Source organism: Pelophylax lessonae (assembly GCF_965119305.1).
Source record: "Pelophylax lessonae genome assembly, chromosome: 2".
Lineage (NCBI taxonomy): Eukaryota > Metazoa > Chordata > Amphibia > Anura > Ranidae > Pelophylax > Pelophylax lessonae.
The window spans coordinates 146,825,902-146,849,326 of NC_138769.1; the positions used below are offsets into that span (position 1 = coordinate 146,825,902).

Below are 23,425 nucleotides of genomic sequence, written 5' to 3' on the forward strand. Positions count from 1 at the left end.
ACGGACGTTTTCACTGTCAGTTTCCAGCATTCAGAAAAGGTTTTCAACTGCCCTGTGTACATGAGCCCTAAGGCCCCTTTCACACTTGTGAGACTTGGGACTGCAAAGTCACATGACAAGTCTTACTCCATGATTTCCAATGAGAATCGTTCATATCTGTGTGACTTCAAGTCACAGCCACTTCAAAGTAGTCCCTGCACTACTTTGGTCTGACTTTGATGCGTTTTGAGGTCCATAGACCACAAGATTACACAGGCAATGCTTCAAATCCAGTCAAAATCGCACAACCTTTAGGTTGCACAAGTGTGAAAGGGGCCTAAAGGCCCGTAAACACGAGTCGAAATTTGGCCGGAAATTTTCGTCCGACGACGATCTGCCGATTTTCGGCTTGTTAGTATGGTGCTCTCGACAACCGACTCCGACTTTTCGGCCTACAAAATCCTGGTGTGCAGGCTATAAAATTTTTGTCCACCGTCAAAACACGTCCGATTTTCGTGCAGTCAGTACAGATTTGGTCAGGGAAAAATCTTATGAGCAAGACTGGGCATGCTCAGAGGTAAAAGAATACAAAGAAAGCAATCCAACACATGACATCACTTCTGAAGTAGAATTCTGTCGGACGATAAAATGTGTGTGCAGTCTAGAGCACATTCCAACCAACAGACACCACTCTGGACAAAAGACGGACGACCGGTCGGCGGAAATTCGTTGCGTGTGTACTAGGCTTTATTGTCCAAATGTGTATGGACACATAGGATAACACTGAGCTGCTTCTATAGCAAAAACTCAAAACTCCTGTAGTAGCAGAGATTTTTAAGCCAGTGTGCATGAAGCCTTAAAGTGTATCTATTCTCTTTACATTGGTTGTTAGGCCTCATCCACACTGGACATTTTTTACGGCTGCTGTTTTTGGCTTCAGACAGTAAACTCCCCAGCATGGTATCCTATGTGTCCATGCACACATAGGCTGATATCAGCAGTTTTTGGCAGTGAGGTTTTCTTGCTGGAAGAAAACCCAGAACTAGTGAGTTTTGCAAGGAGTTTTTCAGCTGTAAAAACGCTCTAACTCATGTAAAAGCTGAAAACGCTGAAAAATACCACTATTCGGCGTTGATCAGCTTTATTGAGTTGAGACATAAGCTTTTATGGGAGTATAGTTTTTCTATAAAAAAAAAAAAAAAACTCCTACAGCTTTCTACTGGCATTTTGAGAACGTCCAGGTCACATGAGGCCTTAGCTTTTATAAATACAGTATAACGTGGCACAGAGATCAGTGAGGTGCATTTACCCTTACAGACAAATAATAGATCAGCATTTTCTCACTTGCAAAATGCCATCTTTGTTTACTGTGTTAAGTTATAGCCTTCTATTAGATTTATACTCTTTAAAGTTGTGTTTATTTTAAGCTAAGTGATGGACCTCCAGGATAAGCAAATATTGTTTAAGAGGCACATAAATTCTTAATTAAAGCGAAATTAAACCGAAACGCAAACAGTTATATTGCAGCTTACCAATTCTTAGATGTGATGGATGCATTTGTTTCCTTTTTAGGCTTTCTTCTATTTTCCCTCTGGTGATTCAGCCAGAAAATCTGTTTTTCACAGCTCAAGCTCTCCAGCAGAATGTATCCGTTTACACAGATGATATAAACTACTAAACACTGGCAAGGGTGATTAAAATGATCAGCTTTTATTTATTCATGCAAAACTAGAGATGCACCAAATGGAAATTTTGGTACCGAAAATGTAGGATGCACTTAGTCGAAAACCAAAAATTTGTTAAAAAAAAAATACATAACAAATTTTTGGTTTTCGACTAAGTGCATCCTACATTTTAGGTACCAAAATTTCTATTTGGTGCATCTCTAGTTTTCAATGAATAAATAAAAGCCGATCATTTTAATAACCCCTGCCAGTGTTTAGTATATATAACCTAATATCATAAATTTAAATAAATATGAGTTTGTCGGCCATTATCGGCACCTTTTAGTGCAAGAAAAGCTCAAGAAAAATGCATTCACTAAAATTCTATGTCACAGCACCAATAACACATCTCCCTGTTGAAATGCATTAAAAATGCAGCAAGAACACATAAAAAACGCACCTGTGGCTTTTGGGTCACATGACCTATGAAAAACACACCATAAGCACAGTAAAATCGCATCAAAATCACAAGCGTTTTTGACGCCATTATTGGCACCTTTTTTCTTGGCAAAATGCCAACATATTTCGGCCGCTGAAATTTCGGTACATATCTATGCAAAGCCTTTATCCCAAGAGAAAAATACTGTTTGCTGTAATGGATTATAAGGTGTGAGATGGAATTTGGCTTCAATTGTCCGTGGTGCTAAATCTGCTTATACATTTAAAACTCCCCTCCCCCAGAGGGACACCAGATCACTAGTGCCTCGTTTCCACTGAGCGGAACGGTTCGGGTCGGTACAGTTTGGGAGGGTTAGAATGGTCTGGTCTATTCAGGTGAGCGTTTCCACTGCAAGTCGGGCCACCAGGGACCATGCAGGGTTTACACCAAATGAGGTGTTTGTTTTGCTCTTTCATTTGACGTGAGCATTGAAGTTTTCCTGTCCGCCAATCAGTGGAATCTATCGTGTGACGCCAGTAGCTCCGCCCTAACCGTACCGTACCATTTCCTATGGCCCTACATCTGAAGCAGGACCAGGAATGGTGCGGTTTGGTTCAGTTGTATGGGCCACTTTCATAATGGAAACACCCAAAATAGCGTACCGTACCGAACCGACCCGAACCGATCCGCTCAGTGGAAACGAGGCATAGGTGAGAACAGAGGGAAAAAAAGCCAAAGAAAAGAAAACGAAAGCAGCCACCACCTCTAATGTTTGGTAATCTGCAGCTTTTTTGGTAAGTTGTAATAGAGTACATTTTTGGTTTTGGGTTTACTACCACTTTAAAGCAAAACTTTCTTTTAAAACAGGAAGTTCCCCTTCTCCTACTCCTTCCCCCATCCTCCTCTACCACTTTTGTACGTTTTTTTTTTTTTTTCCTGGGAGTGGGTACCTATTTCTGACAGGTTCCAGCTCCCAATGTTGCCCTCCACCAAACCTGCCCGCAACCTCCTGGAACACATCACATGTCCCAGAAGGCTGCAGGACTAGTCTGTATATGCAGTGGGAAGCCAGCAGGAAGTCAAAGCCTGCTTTCCACAAGCAAGATGACGCCACTGGGGACCCGATACTGGTGAAGAACTGGTCCAGGTGATAACAGCGCTGGACCAGTAACTGTCAGCAGCTACAGTATTTTTTTTTGCAAAAAACTTCCCTTAAAGGCCCGTTACACACAGGACTGGCTCCGCTGGAGTCTGCCTGCTCAGCGGGGAAGCTGTCTGCTGATCCCTGCTGAGGAGGCGGATAGCTGGTTCGTGTCCGCTTCACTTATGCAGAGCAGAGACAGCCTGCTCTCCTCTATAGGCGTTTGGATATAAATGGACCACCTACTCCGCTTACTCCTGACTGTCATCTGATCCGATCCCCATCCGTCTGTTTTTAGTGGATAGAATTGGAATGGATGTCGGCAGGTGTCTACAGACATATGTCTGTAGATACCCACCACTCCATAAAGAAGACTGGAGAATCCGATCGGGTCCTCCTGAAAAACTGACGGGTCGACCGATTGGTTCTCCCGTGTGAAAGGGTTCTAAGCCTTGTTATACGTTGGTATTTTTGGTGTATTTTTGTTCCAGATCTTCCTGTAATAAAGACCGGTCACTGCTGCTCTCTCTCCTTGTGCAGGGTGACTGGTCTTGTATCCACCCCCTCCTGTAGTTTTCTGTAGGCAGCTTCTGCGCAGGCTATGTACGGCACAGTGATGATGTCACCACTACTCTTACAAGGTAATGTATGGATTTGCAAAGGCATTTGGTGCACAATGTTGATTTATAACGTTTGTGGCTATTGAGGAATACTTCATATTTCAATGAAAGTCTTGTACCAGGAGTCTAGCTTTAACCTACACTTTGTTTTTCCTGTGCGTGGTTCAACTTGCCAGTACAAATTTAAAATGTCTTTTAAAACACAGCTGTCTCCAAGGTCATATATTTCCATAGTTTGTTTTCCCTTTGTACAGCAGATGCATGACCCCAGCTGCTTTCAGTACTACATTCATTGTTTGTATGCTTAGGCAAACAGCCAACGTGAAAACAAAAATGGAAGCTGCAGATGACATGCATCGTTGTATAACCTATACAGACCCAATTCCAAAAAAAGTTGGAATGTTATGTAAAATCTGCATAAAAAAAAAAAATGCAATGATTTGCAAATCTCAAAAACCCATATTTTATTCACAATAGAAAATAGGAAACATATCAAATGTTTACACTGAGAAAATGTACTATTTTAATAAAAAAAAAGTATAATTTTGAAATTTATGCCAGCAACAAGTCTCATAAAAGTTGAAACGGGGCAATGTAAAGCTGACAAAGTAATTCTAGCCATACACTAGCCGGAAAATGGTTCGAAAATCTGTCATTTGGTTCGGTCGTTTTTCGTCCAGTTAATGGGCACAAATAGAAAATCTTTTTTAACTTTTCAGAGCCGAAAAATCCAAGGAACAGTTTGAAAAGTTTTGCCGAACAAACGATAAATTGAAAGGTTAATGTGTTTCTCACCCAAACAGTTTGCACTAGGCATATGTGACAAACTGAACGAAAAACGGATTAATGTATGTCCATTGAACGATTTATCACTTGAAATTCGGTCATTACATGATGGCACGATCGTCTGCTCTCACGGCCGATATTTGGTTTTTCCAAAATGAGTTTGAACGATTGTTTGGCTAGTGTATGGCCAGCTTAAGTTCTACTAACAAGGAAGGGCTGGAAGAGCATTTGCAACTAATTGGGTAATTGGCAACGGGTTAGTAGCATTATTGGGTACAAAAAGGGCATTTTAGAGAGTGTCTCAAAAGTAAAGATGAGCAGAGGTTCACCAATCTTTGAAAAGCTCGGTCTAAAAAATTGTTTGAGATCATTGTATTCTGTTTTTATGTAGAATTATATTGTAATCCTTTCTTTGTATTTAAATGATATTGTAACATTCTTTCTTTCTTTGTAGTTAAAGTATAACAATCTCACTATTCTCCTATATTATATTTAATAGCAATGGCTAAAGACTCACTATCAGAAGCTGGACTGCACTTTGATGAGCTTAACAAGCTGCGCATCTTGGATCCGGATGTCTCCCAGCAAACCACAGAGCTCAAAGAGGAATGCAGGGAGTTTGTAGACAGTAAGTCACTTGTGCACCTCACCAGAAAGTAATAAAAGAATTGATCTCCCAAAACTGTCACTCTAATACTATACATTGCAGCAGAATAAAAAAAAGTCTTCACATGTTCTTTGAAACCGCTATTAGGGGGGCTTCTCCAGTTTTTAATGTATAATGCCTACCTGCCCAGTCACAACCATTGGGTAGACCTCCTTCCTATTATTTACAGAGCTTGCTTGACTGACATAAAAGTAAATTTAGCCTGGGTTCGCATTGCATCACATGCGATGTCTGTCCAAATGCACATACGGCTGAACTCGCATTGGATTCGCATGAAAAAGAGGCGGTAGCCTTTTTGTTCCCCGCACTGGAATCGGATCGCATGGGTGTTCGAATCACACAGGTTCCCGCATCGCATATGTGTGAACCCAGGCTTAAGCTCTCAGATTTTTTAAACCGTTTCAGCAGCTGATTTAATCACTTCCTAAGTATGCAGCAGCTTTATCTTTTAATACATGCCTATGTTCCAGTTTAAGCTGTGCCATGACCACTGGCCCAAGTTACCAGTTTCAGAGTGGCTCCTTTTCTTACAGAATCCTATGGAGCTATCCTAGCATGTCTCCCTATACTGTGTCATCAGTAGAAACACACAGCTGCAAACTCTAGAACAGAGTTTCTCAACTTTCTTTTAGTCCAGGCACTCTTTAAAATTAAAATTATACACAATCTCGAGGCACTCCATTCAATGTAAAAGAAATGAATAGTTTTACATAATGCAGCGGCAACAACACACTTAGGACATCCAGCTTTAGAAATTATTTATTTTAAAACACCTTTGCACACTGGTACTGACTAGTATTCTAGTGTTTCTCCTCTCACTCCTTCAACCAATGTGACCCCAGTGTAGACGAAGAAGGGCGAACAAGGACATCCTCAGGTGCTCAATGTCTTCCTTATCAATTGATGACATCTTTATTTATTAGAATCCCAGCACCTGGCTCGCATGGTGTCCAAGATTGTAATGCTGAACAAATTAAAACCTGTGGCTTTGTGTAACAATAAAATGCAGACGAGATCCACCTGCCAGCATGCTGACAACTTTGGACAATTTATGGCAATTTGTTGTATTTTACCAAGGCACCCTGGTTGAAAAAAAAGCAGCCCTAGAACGGCAAGGCACTCCCATGCTCTTCCCTTATTTTCTACCTTCCCCAAGCCTGGCTTTTGAGGTTGCACTGGCCACTGTTACCTCTTCCCCGTGACACTGGAAGTTCAGGAAGTAGCATTGAGGGAGCAGGAGCCAGCAGCAGGGAAAGTTGTGAACTGAAAGTGCTGGGGTTAGAACTGTAACACATAGTTTACTGGGGAATATGTATTATTTTGTGCTCAATGTGTTAACCACTTTACCACCGGAGGATTTTGCTGTCTTACGTCTGGGCCACTTTTTGCGATTCGGCACTGTATGACTATAACTGACAATAGCGCGGTCATGCAACACCGTATCCAAACAAAATTTACGTCCTTTTTTTCCCACAAACGGAGCTTTCTTTTGGTGGTATTTGATCACCTGTGCAATTTTTTACTTTTTGCACTATAAACAAAAAAATGAGCGACAATTTTGAAAAAATAACAATATTTTTCACATTTTTTTTATATGAAATCCCCCCCCCCCCCCCCCCCCAAAAAATGTAAAAATCTAAATTTTTTTATCATTTTAGGCCAATTTGTTTTCTGCTACCTATTTTTGGTAATATTTTGATTGGTTTGCGCAAAAGTTATTGCGTTTACTAACTAAGGGAAAGATTTCTGTCGTTTTTGGTGTTTTTTTTTTAACGAGTAATGGCGGCGATCTGCATTTTTTTTTTTTGCGGGACTGCGACATTGCGGCGGACAGATCGGACCCTTGACTGACATTTTTGACACTTTTGGGGGTACCAGTGACATTACTACAGTAATGGGTGCTATAAATATGCACTGTTACTGTAAAAATGACACTGGCAGGGAAGGGGTTAATTTTTATTGGTGATCAAGGGTTTAATGTATGCCTGGTGCTTACTAACGTGTGTGGGGGGAGATGACTGAGTGACACAGGGACAGATCGCAGGTTCAGCTATGCTGAACCCTGCAATCTGACCCTGCCAGTCACTTAGGAGATCCGCCCGCTTTGTTTACACAAGCGGGCGGATCTCCACACTCGATTCCCCGATGATCGGGGAAGAGCGGCGGTAATCACCGCCGCTCCTCCCCTGGCCCGGCTCTCGCTGTGACTGAATACAGCGGGAGCGAGTCTCCGGCGGCGCGCGCGCGCCGCCGAGAGAGGGGAATGTCTGGCGACGTAGGTCTACGTCGCCAGACGTTATCGAGCCACTTTGACGCAGTACAGCTCTAGTGAGCAGCGATAAAGTGGTTAAACTAAAAAAAATGTTGAGGATTTAATACTACTTTAAATCAATTTAGAATAACATATTGATGTTTTTGCACTTTAAAATCACAACAAAAATGTATGTAGTTAATATAAAAACATGATGAATTGTTTGGAAAATAATTTAAAATATCGGGTGAGTCGTGGCAATAAACTCATCAAACATTATATAAAGAAGTGGATTATTTAAAGTGGAAGAAAAGCCTAAAGCCTATTATGCACTACTATTTTTTTTTTTCGTACAACCCAGCAGGGCTGAATGAAAAAAAAACCTGACAGCTCAGGAGGAGTGGCTGTAATAACTATGCAATGTTAGTACAGCGATCTCGCCTGCTGTGCTATTGTGTTCTGGAAGGGGGCCCCCCGCCGGAACACTCCAGTCAGCGCTCTCAGCCATTGGCTGGCTTCTGTCGGACCGGCTGCAGCACACACAGAACAAATGTGCTGCCCGACATTCAGCCCATGTGTACTAGGCCTAAGTCTAACTATTCTTAAAAAATGCCCCCTTCCTCCTTCCTATCCTGCCTAACCTGTATAAAAGAAATTGTGTGCACTTGCCTATTTGAGCGGCTGCTGCAGGGTAGAGGAGGGAGCACCGGGGCTGTGAGTGGATGAAATATAGATAAGAACGAACATAATTTTTTATTTTTTGCAAACTCACTGAAAAGCTTTTCCTCCTGGCAGCAGCGTTTTGAGAGGAAAAAAGCCTTGACACTTGTAAAACACTTGTAAAGCTTTTACAGGCGTCAAGCTCTAACTCGTTTAATCGGCCAGAATAAATAATGTATTGTGGCCATTAAAGCTAATTAATGCTCAAGTGCTAAACACGCTTAGCTTGTTTTACCTTGTAAACTGCTTCCCCCCCCCCCCCCCCCCCACACACACACACACACACACACACACACACACACACACTCACTCTCCCCTACCAGAACCATCTGCAGTATACACCAGTCCTCCCACTAAGTTTGGGAGGAGATATAACAAGCTTGGAGCCTCTCCTCAAAGGGTTATTTCACCCTAAAAAATTGCCCTTGCAGATAAGGGGTTTCTGTAGATAAAAATAAATTTGTGCAGGTCTGACTAAATTTTGAAAAATGCCCTTGCTATAGGCCATTAGAACGTTGCTAGGTGAGGCCTAGTCATTATTGCTCACTTACAACTTGACAGGAGCGAGCTCTCAAACTCTGAGCTCAGAGATACTGCATCAGAGGAAAAGAGCATGTGTGGGGGTGAGCAGTAACGACTAGCAACGTTCTGGAAGTATTCCAGTCCGAAAGGGCGTTAGTCAACTTTAGTCAGAGCTACATAGTTTGTGTTTACCTACAGACGCCTCATATCTGCATAGACAGTTTTTTGGTCAAGGTGAACTATCCTCAACACACCTTTATGCATTTTAAACAAACCCTTTTTTATTTATTACCATGTGTATAAGCTAACTCTGTTAGAAATTATTTGTATTTCATACTTAAAATTTAACTAAAGTCAAAACATTTTTTTCCAAGTCATCTTCCAGAATGGCTTACAGAGCGAGAGAGGTTCCTCCCACCTAGCACCGGAAACACATGACCCACATTTCAAAAAGTCTGCCACAGTTGACAGCCTCTCAGCCAACCTGGGGTTACAAGGGGCTTGGGCCATCCAGGATCCCCCTGTAGTGGGCGGCCCTGATGCTGATAACAGGGACCCCCACTCCCTATTCTGGAATGTATACAGCGTATCTCCAGTGGGTGACACTCCAAGACAGGGGTCCCTTCCCAGTACCTCCAGTGCCATTGCCAGTCCAGCAGTTATTGCTCCAGTACCCACTCAGGTGACACAGGAGCAGGGTACTCTAGAGGAATTACAGCAGAGCTTTGGTTCAGCTTTAGAGTCAGAAGATGGAAACTTGAGGAGAAAGTGAGTAAGGTCCAGAGACTTTTGTTCCTGTCCGAGGAGAGGGAAGAGTTGCCGAAGGCCATCTATGACACTTTAGAAGAGGAAGAGAGCAAGCTGCCAGTCCATGGCCTGCTGTATGCGGGTCTACAGACTAAACAAGCTAGAACCTTTCCTATTTATACTGCCTGAAAGGAGATGGTTCTCCAAGAGTGGAAACGAACCAGAAAGGAGAGTCTCCTTATCCAAGAATTTAAAGAGGATGTTCCCTTTTAAGGAACAAGACACAGGCCTTTGGAAAAAAGTGTCCTAATTTGGATGCTTACTTTTGAAACTTATCAAGTTTTGAAAAAATCTGAACGTTTCTTTTGAGGGTGCAGGCTCACTAAAATACCCGATGGACAGGAAAGCTGAAGGTAATCTAAGGTGAGCCTGGGAAGCCTGTTCCTTGAATTTAAAACCGACTCTGGCTACTACCTGTGTAGCACGTACCTTCGATCTTTGGCTTAAACAGTTTTGCTCTCTGATGGAAGGAGACACTCAAAAAGAAGAAATCTTGGATGCCCTACCAACTCAAAACAAAGCTCTGGCAAACATCGACGATGCCTCCACCGAATCTGAAAAAAATTACCGCCAGGTCCACAGCCCTTATTAACAAAGCCAGAAGGGCGACCGGATTGAAGTAGTGGAATGCGAACACAGCTTCAAAATCCAGACTTTGTGCCCTTCTTTTTATGGGAGAATTACTCTTTGGAAAAAATTGGAATCAGTGTTGGAGAGATCCGCAGGAAAAAAAAAAAAGGGATTTCCTATCCCAAGGAAGCAGCAATTGAAGAAGAATTTTAATTTCTTCAGGCATCAGTAAAATAAAGATTCGGACAAGTAAGACCAGAAGAAGACATGGCAATACAGGAAAGGGAGGCTTCCTTTTCAAACCCTCCCAGTCTAAAGAAAACCCTCAATGGCTCAGTCTGTCAGTTAAGGGGGAAGACTGGGGTCCTTCCTCTCACAATGACAGGCTATAACCAGCAAAAGCTTTATCCTAGCTTTATCCTAGACTTAATCAAGTCAGGGTACAGGATAGAGTTCAAGGGCAGATCCCCAGAAAAATTCCTGGCAATGGCCCTACCAAGAGATGAAGAAAAAGTGACTGCACTGTAAATTCTTCTTCAAGATATGCTGCATTTCACTGATTCAGAAAAAGGGTGAGTTATTTGCTCATATTCCTGAGAAGAAAGCCGTCCAGGAAATATTGGCTCATACTGAATCTGAAACAGGTTAATGCATTTGTAAGATACAAAAGATTCAAGATGGAATTGATCTATACCACAAGGGAGCTCCTGCCCCGGGGAGCTTTTAAGGCTTTACTAGATTTGAGGAATGCATACCTGCTCATCTCAGTACCGCCAGAGTCCAGGAAGTACCTCAGATTTGCAGTAAAGAACTGGGGGAAAATTCACCAAGGTGCTTGTAGAGGCCTTTCAAGTCCTCAGATCAGCAGGGATTCAGATAAACCCTTTTTTAGATGATCTTCTACTGTTTGCAGAAGAAAAGTAGAACAATATTTAGGATCATCTGACACCTTCAAAACCTGGGGTGGCTAAAAAAACAGAGTAGTCACATCTCATCCTGTCACAGAGAGTGGTTTTCTTGGGGTACATCATAAATCGACCTCTGTTCAGAAACCTCAATCCAAAATCTATTGAGAAATCTAGGTCTGATGACAGCATCCATCCCAGGAGTCAAATGGGCTCAGTTTCTTCAAAGCTTCATGTTGTCAGTCTGGGATGGTCAGAAGGAATCCCTTCTCCGGTAAAGATCCCTCAGGAAGTAAAACTGTCAATCATATAGTGGTCGAGGCAAGAAAACTTTTCAAGGGGCCGACTCTGGTCATAACACGCAGTGATCATCACTAAAGATGCAAGCTCACGAGGGTGGGGAGCCCACATGACTGGACAAATGGTTCAGGGGACTTGGTATAGTCGGTGAGCCAGCGACACATCCAATGCGAGAGAACTAAGGGTCATTCTTGGCATTCAGTCTAGCCCTAAAAGAGAAGCATGGGCACATCCTCTCGGACAACATACCTGCAGTGAGTTATATCAACAAGTAGCGCAGCACAAGAGCGGCAGGGCTTATGAGGATTGCAGAATATCTCCTAAAATGGGCAGAGGGAACCCTAGCACCCTTATCAGCGATACACTTGAAGGGTGAACTGAACACCCTGGCAAACTTTCTAAGCAGGAAGACGCTTTCTCAAACTAAATGGTGTCCGAATCAGACCCTATTCAATCAAATCACTGCTAAATGGGGAAAACTACAGGTAGACCTATTCGCTACGTGAGAAAACAGAAAGGTAAATATTTTCACTACAGAAAGACACGCTCAGTATGGGTCTGGACTGCCTGTCCCAGCCGTGGGGAGAGGATCTTGTGTATGCTTTTTTCCTGTTTGCTCTCATTCTGAAAATCATTAAAAAAATAAGGTTCTCAGCAGCAAAGGTCATTCTGATTACCCCCTACTGGCCAAAAGAGGTCTTGGTTCACAGGTTTGCTCAAACTCAGCTTGGCAGATCCTCAGAGGCTGCCCTGCACACCAGATCTCCTCCACCAGGGGGCTGCGAGGCATCCTGCAGTGAATCAACTTTCTCTGACAGCCTGGCTTCTGAAAGGGTATTGCAGTACTAGTGCAAGAAAGGTCTATCAAACAAAGTGATTAGAACAGTCCTCAGTAGCAGGAAGACTTCTACTAACATTATAATAATAACAATAACAATAAAATATGAAAAAGATTCTGTGGATGGCGGAAAGGTGACAGGATAACGGGCCCAATTATTCCAACAGTTGGATTTTCAACGGGCTAGGATGGATCTAAGGTTGGCACTCAATATGCCTAAAGCTCATGTGGCGGCCCTTTCGAATTCCTTGAGCAGTCTTAGGTTTGTGGAAGAGCTGTTAATTAAAAGGTCCCTAATGGCAATAGGACTAAAGAGAACCCCAAATAGTAGGTTTCCATCTTGTGATTTATCAACGGTGTTGCAAAGTTTCTGTAAAGAACCCTTTGAGCCTCTTGAAAACTGCTCAACTAGGTTGCTGACCCTAAAAACTGTTCTCTTGGTAGCTCTAGTTTCTGCTAGAAGAGTCAGTGAAATTTAGGCTCTATCTATAGCAGAACCATTTTTGTATTATCTTGCAAGACAAGGTTATTCTTTCACTGGACCCAGCCTTCCTTCCTAAGGTGGCGTTCAACTTTAATTGGATGGAGGAGATCAAAATCCCTTCTTTTTGTGGGGATCCTAAAAATGCAAGAGAGATGGAATTAAAAACTGGATGTTAGGGGATGTAGGATTGCATACATTGAACACACAAAAGACTGGAGATTCAACTATAGTTTGTTTGTACTCTTCTCTGGACCCAACAAAGACAGGAGAGTGTAAAAAAAATTATATTAGGTTGATGAAGTCAGCGATCATCAAGGCATATCAAGCATCTTCTCTGGCACCGCCATCAAAAATTAAAGCTCACTCAATTAGAGCGGTGGCTCTCATCATGGGCTGAAAGGGCCGTAGCTTTGCCCCTCCAAAGCTGCAAGGCAACAACCTGCTCCAGTTTCCAGAGATTCATGAAACATTACCAGTTGGACCTGCTCTCTAATCCAGACCTTCGTAAGGAAGTTGCTGCAAGCAGTGGTCCTGCCCTAATCAGGTAGTTTTATTTTGTCCTCTCTGTAAGCTGTCCTGGAAGATGACTTGGGAAAATAGTTATTACCTGTTAACTCACATTACAGGAATCTTCCGGGACGGCACCCGTTCCCTTCCTTTGGTTTCTGAGGACATTTGTTTAAATATATCATTTTCAAAGTTGTCGAGGCCTTTGGGTATTTCTTATGAGTGAGGGGCTTAAGGCTGTGGCAGGCTTTTGTTATGTGAGTCATGTATTTCCGGTGCTAGGTGGGAAGAGCCTCTCACTCTGTAAGCCATCCTGGAAGATTCCTGGAAAGTGAGTTAACAGGAAATACGTTTTTTTTTAAAGTTTTGGATAGAGTGGAGAGATAGTTGAGAGAAATTAGAACGCCTGTCAGTATTTTGCTTTCTGCACCTGTTAGATTCACTCTCGCTGTTTGTCCTGTTTAATGGTATCATTGAAAGTGAATGTAAAAGACAATCCCAAATTTTGGGTTGACATCATGACACTAATAGAGGGGACATTTTCCATTGAAAATGCTAGTTCTGGTGACCCTGGTGATTTCAACCAAATATTTCCTTTCACTTCTTGTTTTGACTACAGGACAGGACGTAAAGGGAAATCTCCCCAATGGCAAAAAACAAAAAAAAAAAACAAAACAAAAAAAAAAAAACTGATGGGTTATAACCCTCCCTTACTCTTCAAAATGAAGAAAAAGTTTGCCTTCAGTTACACTTCAATGTTACTGCATTGTACATTACTATAAATCGAGAATTTTTTTAAAATAAGCCTTACATTGTAAAGATAAATCTAAAAAATTGGATCCCTTCTAAATACCCTCTGGGGATTGGCTGTGTTGTGGGGCCACCTATGGGATTGTGCATCATGCTTTGCATGCTTGTGTAAAAAGCAGCACATATATTACACACATCAACACATTGTTAGGCACACATTTAACCACTTGATTACGCTAATATGTCAATCTCTTCCCAGCCAGTGACCGTGTATAGTATTACAACTGATCACTGTATTGGTGTCACTAGTGATGTCAGTTAATCAGTTCCCACTCTGTGTCAGATTGCCCGCCGTACTATCACAGCCCCATTATAAGTCACTTATCACTGCCATTCGTAGTATAAAAACATAAATAAATTAAAAATTCCAGTATATATAGTTTGTAAACTCTATAACTTTCACACAAGCCAATCACTATACGCTTATTTGGATTTTTTTTTTTTTACCAAAGACTGTGTAGCAGAATACATATTGGCCTAAATATAAGAATTTAGATTTTTTTTTTACATTTTTTTTTTTAATGGATATGTTTTATTGCAAAAAGTAAAAGCAAAATTTTCTCTTTCGTTCGTTGACGGACACAGCTCCTGATATTCTTAACCATTGGTTTATACTGTCTTCTACAGGACTAGGACACTAGGCAGAAAAAAAAAAATGGCTACGCCTATGGGCAGTCCCAGGGGATATACTCCCTATCTCTGCTATAGGTTTTACGGTCTATTCAGGTTTAAGGACCTAGTTCCTTGCTAGGATCTCTGGTCCTGGTAATTTTTTCTTCTTGGATAGGAAATTTTCTCCAGTTTTTTTCCTGTGAGTTCTATAATCAACTGCCGGACTGGGCATCAGGCTGGTTAATCAAGATCCAGTGGTCACCCTAGTCTACCCAGTGAGCGCACGCAGACCTCAGCTCCGCGCTAGGTCCACCGCGACATAGCCCCACCAATGGGGGCTGGACTGCGAGTTAAAGCCTCGTGAGATCGCATACGACCTGGTCTCGGCTCAAGTCGCAGGACCCCATTTTGATGGCAAGGGTTCTGTCTGGAGCGGTGCCCACCTGATTCCTGGTATGGTGAGTAGCTGTCCCCCCCTCTCCCCCTGGAAGGTTTTGAGGTGGACGTGGGCCCCTCCTTGGGACGGTTGGACCTGGGTTCCCCCCCTTCCTCTGTCCCCCTGTCCTCCACCCCCCACCTATGCTGGTGATGTGTGGGTGTTTTGGTCAACGTCCTGGGGTGGGGGCAGGGCGCTATGCTGGCGATGGGGGGGTTGTACCTGGTAGGGGCTCCTGTCAGGGCCCTCCATCCTGCCTAGGCTTTGAGGCCCAGGGATCCCTCCTGGGAGCCTCCTGGTACCGCCATTTTGATGTAGCCTGTGTGCTCAATGCAGAGCCGCCTTGTTTTTGTAGTCCGCCATTTTGCGGTGGTTTGGCATTGAAAATAGCGGCGGTCATGACTGTGGAGCCCTGTGGGCAGGGAGTTTGCCAGTGGGATCCCCTCTTCATCCCCTAGATCTTTTTACTTCCTGATCGCCACATGTGAAGTGCAGATTATCGTGGTGGCTGCGGGTGCATGTTTCTGCTGGGTGGTGAGTCTGGTGGGGTCCCCTCCCTCTCTGCTGAGGATGGCTCAGGGACTCTGTACACTGGAAGAGTCCAGACTACCGATCAATGTCTTGAAACTCTGAGCAATCAGACTGTGCCTGGCCATTGGACAGATCATCTTCAGGGATGTCCATTGTGCATTCAATTGCACAATGCCACGGCCGTAGCTTATGTCAATCACCAGGGGGGCACAAGAAGTGTCCTGGCGGCTCTGAAGGTAGCCGGCATTCTAAGGTGTGCAGAACGGGTTTTGTCCAGCGCTCTTCGCCGTACACATTCCCAGGGTGGAAAACTGTCAGGCAGATTACCTCAGTTGGCAGGCGTTGGACCAAGGGGAGTGGTCCCTTCATCCGGAGGTGTTTCATCAGTTGTATCTCCGGTGGGGCATCCCCGAGGTGGATCTGTTGGCGTCTCGGCTGAACAGAAAGGTGCAGAGGTTTGGGGCTTGTTCACGGGATCCTCTTGTGGACGCCACAGACTGGCTGGTGGCCCCGTGGGGTCAGCCTTCCTTCCTCTCAAGCTTCTGCTTTGAGGCAGAAGGGATTCCAGTCATCTTAGTGGCTCCGGACTGGCCTCGCTGGGCTTGGTACGCCGATCTGGTGCGGCTGGTCATCAACGTTACTTGGAAGCTTCCTTTCAGGGAGGATCTACTGTCCCAAGGACCAATCTTCCATCCTACTTTACAGTCGCTGGCTTTGACAGCTTGGCTGTTGAACACCAGGTGCTGAGGGATAGAGGTTTGTCTGCGTTGCTGATTCCAATGCTGTTAAAAGCTAGGAAATCTACAATCATTCGGTAGAAGTCGTACATTGCATGGTGTGAATCTCTTGGGGTTCATCCTCGCTCTTTCTCTGTGGCATGGATCTTTACTTTTCCTCAATGGGGGGTTGAGCAGAAACTCGAGGGTCAGGTATCTACCTTACGGTCTTCTTTCAACGTCCTTTGGCCACACACTCCCTGGTGCATTCTTTTCTTCAGGGAGTTAGGCACCTGGCTCCAGTCTCCGTTGCCGCCTTGGGACCTCAATTTGGTGCTCAGCCCTTCAGAAGCCTCCTTTTGAGAATCTTCAGGAGGTTCCCCTGCTTACGCTGTCCCAGAAGGTGGCCTTCTTGGTGGCTATCACTTCTACGTGCAGGGTGTCAGAATTGGCGGCATTCTCCTGTCATTCACCTTACTTGGTGGTTGACAGAGATAAGGTGGTTCTTCATCCCTGTCCGTTGTTCCTTCCAAAGGTTGTCTCTGATTTTCATTTGAATGAAGAAGAAGAATGTGTTCCCTGAGCCCCAGGCCAAAACATCCGAAGGAAATTGCTTTGCATACCTTGGATGTGGTTCGGGCAATTAGGGTGTAGCAGGCAGCTATGGAGTCTTTTAGGAAGTCTGACTCGCTATTTGTGCTTATGGATGGGCCTCGGAAAGGGTTGTCCGTTTCCTCTGCGACCATTTCTAGATGGATCAGACAGACAGTGATTCAGACCTATGCCATCAAGGGTCAAGTCCCTCTTTCCCTGTCACGGCACACTCTACTCATCCGCTCAGTGCCTCCTGGACCTTCCATCATCAGGCGTCAGTGACGCAGGTTTGCAAGGCGGCCACCTTGTCATCAGTGCACACTTTCACAAAGTTCTATAAAGTGGATGTGTTGGCATCTACGGATGCTTCCTTTGGCCACAAGGTTTTGCAGGCTGCTGTTTAGAGGACCTGGTCCTCTGTGAGGGTGAATTGTTTATTTCAGGTGATCTGCAGTTGTTTTGGTTGAGCTCCTGTTTACCTGGTTGGCTATAGTTAGCTTTGGGAATTTCTTTTGCTGTTCCCACCCCTCATGTTTAACACTGCTTTGGGATGGCCCAATGGTTAAGAATATCTGGAGCTGTGTCCGTTAATGAACGAAAGAGAAAATGGGAGTTTTGACTTACCGTAAAATCCATTTCTCTGGTGTTCATTGGCGGACTACCCCTCTGTGTAGTTGTGTTCTTCTGACACTGCTTGTAACAAAACTAAGTGCCTATAGCAGAGAGAGAGGGAGTATACCCCCTGGGACTGCCCATAGGTGTAGCCAGACTGTTTTTTTTTTTGCCTAGTGTCCTACTCCTGTAGGGGGCAGTATAACCCAGTGGTTAAGAACATCAGGTGCTGTGTCCATCAATGAAACTCAGAGAAATGGAAATTTACGGTGAGTCAAAAATCCCATTTTTTTATTTTTTATTTTTTCAAAATTTTCAGTCTGTTTTTCTTTTATATAATAATAAATAAACCTTGTGGTGATCAAATACCACCAAAAGAAAGCTCTATTTGTGCATAAAAAAAAAAATATAAATTTAATTTGTGTACATCGTTGCCTGACCACGCAATTACTAGTACAGTGCTGAAAAGCAAAAAATGGCCTGGTCATGAAAGGGGTAGAATCTTGGGGGGCTCAATTTTAAACCCGTAAATTTTAAGGAAAACTGCTATATGTGTTGTGGTGTGTATGATGTAGTGACATGCATGTTTCACAGTCCTCTGTGTTGGGGTGCCGTTTATTTTAAGGACTGTTTTTTCCAGTGCACCTCAAAAAAAAGCATTTCACGATGGTAACCATCTCTGCATTGTGGCAGTCCTTTCAAAATGGTGCCCTAAAAACAACGCACTTTAGCACTTTGAAACATCACATGTTAACGTGTGTGTGGTATGCAAAGGGTCTTAATGTCAAAGAATCTATGTTGTGAATTTATTTTAGTATGGTTAGTAAAAGTTTCTAAATGATTTTTGTTGTGCTTTCAGAAATTGGTGATTTTCAGAAAATAGTGGGTGGATTAATCGATATGGTGGATCAGCTGGCTAAAGAAACAGAAAACGAGAAGATGAAGGTGTGGTGACTGAATATTGTTACATGGACCCAAATAATCGTAGTAGAAAAAAACTCTTCATTTATGTAAAAAATGTACCTTTATTACATATTTTCAGTCTGATAACTTATTATATTTGTGTGTGTGTGTGTCTGCTGTATGAAGTGTGCACAGGGATAAAGGTTACCTGATGCATGTTAACATTTCACCCAAATATTTTATTTTTTTTCTCCCTGAGCTTTTTTGAGCTTTGAGATCCAAAACCGTATGAATGGGGCCTAAAAGTCATACCACATTCTGCAGTTCTAATGTTAAAAACCTTTTATGGAATCCTTACTATTCTCTATGGTGGTTCACATCTCCACTCCAAAACACCTGAAGCTCAAAAAAGTTTTGGAGCTTCTTTTGTGTTTGCTCGATTCTAGCTGATTTGTGCAATTCTGAAGCAGCTGAAAGCAGACACACATGGCAACAAATTATGTAACTGATGATGATAGTTTTTTTTCTATTAGATTAGCTAATACAAAAATGCCAAAGCTCCAAAACGCTTAGAAAATGCACTAGAAAAATGCTCACATATGCGCATAGAAACACACGACAAAAATCCCCCAAAAACATGACGCACAGGTGTGAATGAAGCTTTTTTTTTTTTTTTTCATATCAGTGTATAGATACTGGAGTGGCAGGCAAACCATTCAAAGCAGAACTGCATTTAATTAGCAAACATATGCTATGAAGGGAGGATAAGCCAACGCTGCTTAAACTCCCTTCCTGTCCTCATGGAACACTGTAACACGTTTGAATGACTTTGAATGACATTGGAGCCGGTATGTGCAGTGTCAGCAGTTCCTGGCTGGAAACGTATGAAAACACGTCATTCCTCTGATTTCAGCTTGTGTAAACTCCTCTTGTGCTAATATTACATTAGGGTTTCGTCCCATGTATTAATGGATTATAAGTTAGTGCACATGTCTACCTGTGTAGTAATGTGAAACAGGGGGCTTTACATTTTTGGGCTTTACTTTTTTGTAGGAGGGGGGGGGGCAATATTTTTTGCTATTTTCCCTACATTGTTTTATTTACCACTATAAAAAACTATAAATGCAAAATGATATAGCGCAAAATCAATGTGTCTATGAAAAATCGTTGCGGAAAGGAAGAGGTAAAACGCCTGTGACTATGACATGGGTGTACAGCATGAGCAAAAGAAAATGTACTGGGGGAAGTAGTACTAAAGCCACATTGTTTTTACCTAAAACACCTTGCTTTTGATGAATGTAGCACAGGTTAATAAATCATTCCTTGCCAAAAAGTGCAGAAAGACTTGCATTAATGCTGTGCATAGCTGCATTATCCTCAGTATACCTCCTTGCTGTTTAAATAAATATATGGGCGGGGGGGGGGGGGGTGATCTCTCTAAACCTAATCTCAAGTCACCTGATCACAATATTTATCACATCAGTTATTGTGCTAGCACACTGGTGTGAGGATGCTGCCTACGCTGAGGAGGAGAAGCAGAGGTGTGTCTTCTGTTTGTTTTCATCTTAGGCCGGCCATACACTGTGTAAATTTCTTTCCTGCAACCACGGGTTGCAGGAAAGAAATTTGTATGACTTCCCTATTAACACAGACCGTGTTGACAAGGGAAGCGGTCCCCACAGGGAGAAGACTGTGATTACCGCTAGTGGCTATAGCAGCCACTAGCGGTAGTCGTAAGAGAATCTGGCAGGCTGGTTGTACCCAAGTTGATTAACTTGGTGCATTCAGCCTGCCCATTACCGGTACAAATCATGGCTGGTTCCTGCTGAAAGGGCTGAGATTCCAACTGTGTATGGCCGGCCCAAGGCTGCCTGTGTGTGTGTATGCAAAGGCAATGTCCTCACTTCGGCGTATCGTCCTGTTTTCTGGGACTGCACATGATAGGGTGGCAAGGGAAAGGAGCCACCCTAAAACAAGAAAGGGGGGCAGAGATGAGGAAATCTAGACAAAACTGTAGAAAAGGCAAAGTATAAAACATAAAGAAGAGGGTTGCTAAGTAATCAATTGTCACTCAAAGAGAGACTGCAATATTCAGGAGGTGATACTGATGGCTCCTGAATGCCTGTTTTTTCTTTTTCTTTTTGTTTCTTTTTCTTTTTGTTTCAACAAAAAGGTATTTTTGCATTTAACTACTGCGCTGCAACTCCAAGCCAAAGGTTTGGTTCACAGTTGCGTCCGGGGTCCCATTGACTTCATTTAGCGAGTGTGGCAAGCAGTGCCACTTGTAAAACTCGACATGCCAAGGTAAATTTGTTGTGGCATGTGTATGAATCCCTCTGTCTGCCATGGTAGGTTTTAGGTCAGCAGTTGGAGGACACTAAAAAAGGCAGATCAACAGCCTGTTTTTCCCCACCCATTTTCTGTCTGTGTAAACGAGGTCTAAGTGTTTACATAGCAGCTGAAATAGTGAAAAAAATTGAAGGCCTAATCTCACTTTAATATCTGTATGCTTTTCGTAAGCACATCAGCGTTGTAATAAGAATACAAACAATAATTATTTTTGACAATCCACTATAAGATTACTTGAAAAATCTCCTTTCATGTGAGTTCTGCCTGTCTGCTTGCCATTTCTTTCCACAACTTCTTTAATTCTCTACTTTATACTTTTTACTCTTCTTTACTTTCAATTTCTAAGGACTACACATCCCATGGTATATTGCTGCCTGTAAGTAGTAATTCCTGTACTGACTCCGCCTCCTAAAACTCCTTAGCACCTCTATAGTTCAGAAAGCAGGCTCTGTGAAATGTGTGACACAGCAGTGCCTACTCACAGAGCATAGTGACTATGTGTCACTAAAGTCAATGTGTAAACTGGTAGGATTTTTCAAAAAGCACGTTTTCAAACTTCACGGTCATTCAGACAAATAACAGTAGGCTACAAATAATTGAAATTCAATGTGGAAATTAATATGGTTATCCATTTTGACCATAGACACTTTACCTGCAGTAAATACAAGTCAGGTCACCTGGCAGATATAATACCTTTGCAGTATACTGTATATGTGTTTTGACACATAATAGAATCCTATCTTTTTTGTTTCTCTAGGCTATTGGTGCTCGCAATTTATTGAAATCCATCGCTAAACAACGAGAAGCACAGCAACAGCAACTGCACGCATTAATAGCAGAAAAGAAGATGCAACTAGAAAGGTGACATATTGGAGTTTTTTTTATCACTAGTTTTGTTGTAATGATGTACTGTAAGTGCCAGGTGAGCACCACAATGGTGTGGTGTTGTTGATCAGTATATTTTACCAGTTATTGTGTTTCTTCCAGTTATAACAGCAAATAGTATGTTGCTAGGTAGCGGCAACGTCTTCCACAATTGATCTATGTCAAAGCAAATGTTCACTTTAAAAAAAAAAAATGCCCATTTTTCTTTCTATTATTTTGGTAGGAGTCTGGAAAGCATTGCACCAGCAATCAGCAGATCATTGGTGCCATGCAGGACTCCTACAGACTGTCAATGTGAGCTGTCTGCTTGTACCTCATATGGCCAAGCAGTTTCACACTGACTGGAAGAATCAATGAACTACTTAAGCGCTCAACAGCGCCCTGGTAGTTCATTGAGAACTACAAGTCGACAGCCGATTCACAGAAATCTCCACCCATAAAGCCGTGCTTTTCTCACATAGTGACAGGGAAAAGATACCCGACCTGCTGTCATAGAGAGTGCGGGGAGCGGCTGCAGGATTGGGTACAGATAACATGTTCCCAAAGGGTGAACTTATCCTTTAAGGGTGAATATTCACCTTCCAGCCTTTTCAGTCTGCTAAAGACTCTAATGGCTGATCAGAATAATTGTGTTATTTCAAAGCCAAGTAGCACTCTGCTGGAGTCCACCTAAAATAAGTGAATTGCTAAAAAAAAAAAAACAGCTGTGACAGTGTACATTTTTGTTTATTAAAAATCTTACATAATAAAAACATATTTACATATATACAAAATCCAAATGTGTCTCAAAAGATCCGTACAACCACTCCGCATAACTCAAGCAGGAAAGGAAAGGGATACCCAGAGCCCCACCCATCTGCTTTTAGACTTCTATTTTGAAGGGGCACTGAAGCAAGAAATGGTCATAGTCTCCTCCACACCGCCACACTCCACTCTTGGACAACCACGATTCTCCACAGAGCGATGCTTCATGTTGCCCTTCACATAGTCTGCCATGGAATGAGAGCCAGGCCAAATTCCGAAACTTTAAAGGGATTCTCTCCAGATTAATCAAACGCAGACCCTTCCTCATAACAGGGCCTGGGCAATCCCTCATATCCAGTGGCTCGCTAAAGGCAGTTTCAACAACCCTTCTCTAAGGGTCTTTCCTAGGAAGAGACTTAATTTCCTCCCCCATCACTCGCCACTGCCGAAGCATTTTCAGGCACAGAGCAATGTAAGCTGGGAGCTTACCATGTCTGACCCTCACACTTTTTACTGGCCCACCATTCTCCAAGCTTCGTAGAAAAGGCCTAAACCAGGACTGAAAAATACCAGCCCACCAAGGCGGTTCCTCTGCCAGCATGTTACCAAAATTATGTTTCAAAAACATCAGAGAAAAAATTACAGAGTTGACCATACTTAGGCCACCCATCCGCCTGGGAAGGTAGATTACAGACCTCCTAATGAGGTTTAGTTTGTTCCCCCATAAGGGTTCTTTCACACGGGCTTTTAGCCCGGCAGACTCCGTTTTTGCTCAGCGGGCATCGATCCGCCGATCCCCGCTGAGCAGGTGGATGACAGCTCCATCTCCGCTTACTTTGCAGAGACAGAGCTGTCAGATCCCTGCTCTCCTCTATAGGAGATCGGATGTATACAGACCACCTGTCCATTTTCATTCGATCCTCCAGACAGATGGAAAAAAGGGTTTCCATCCATCTGCAGTTCATGGACCACATCGGATCGGAGAGCAGCGGGTGTCAACGGACATGTCACTGCTGCCATCCGCTGCTCCATA

At 43.0% G+C, this 23,425-nt stretch overlaps 1 protein-coding gene across 1 annotated transcript in view; it reads left to right on the plus strand.

The window, feature by feature from the left end:
* IFT20 (intraflagellar transport 20) overlaps positions 1-23,425 on the plus strand; it is a 50,039-nt gene that overhangs the window by 19,109 nt on the left and 7,505 nt on the right. The window contains exons 2-4 of the mRNA XM_082244704.1: positions 5,129-5,257; positions 18,371-18,456; positions 21,521-21,624. Coding sequence (XP_082100830.1) covers positions 5,131-5,257; positions 18,371-18,456; positions 21,521-21,624 — 317 coding nt within the window. The 5' untranslated portion in view covers positions 5,129-5,130. The remainder of the gene's footprint in view (positions 1-5,128; positions 5,258-18,370; positions 18,457-21,520; positions 21,625-23,425) is intronic.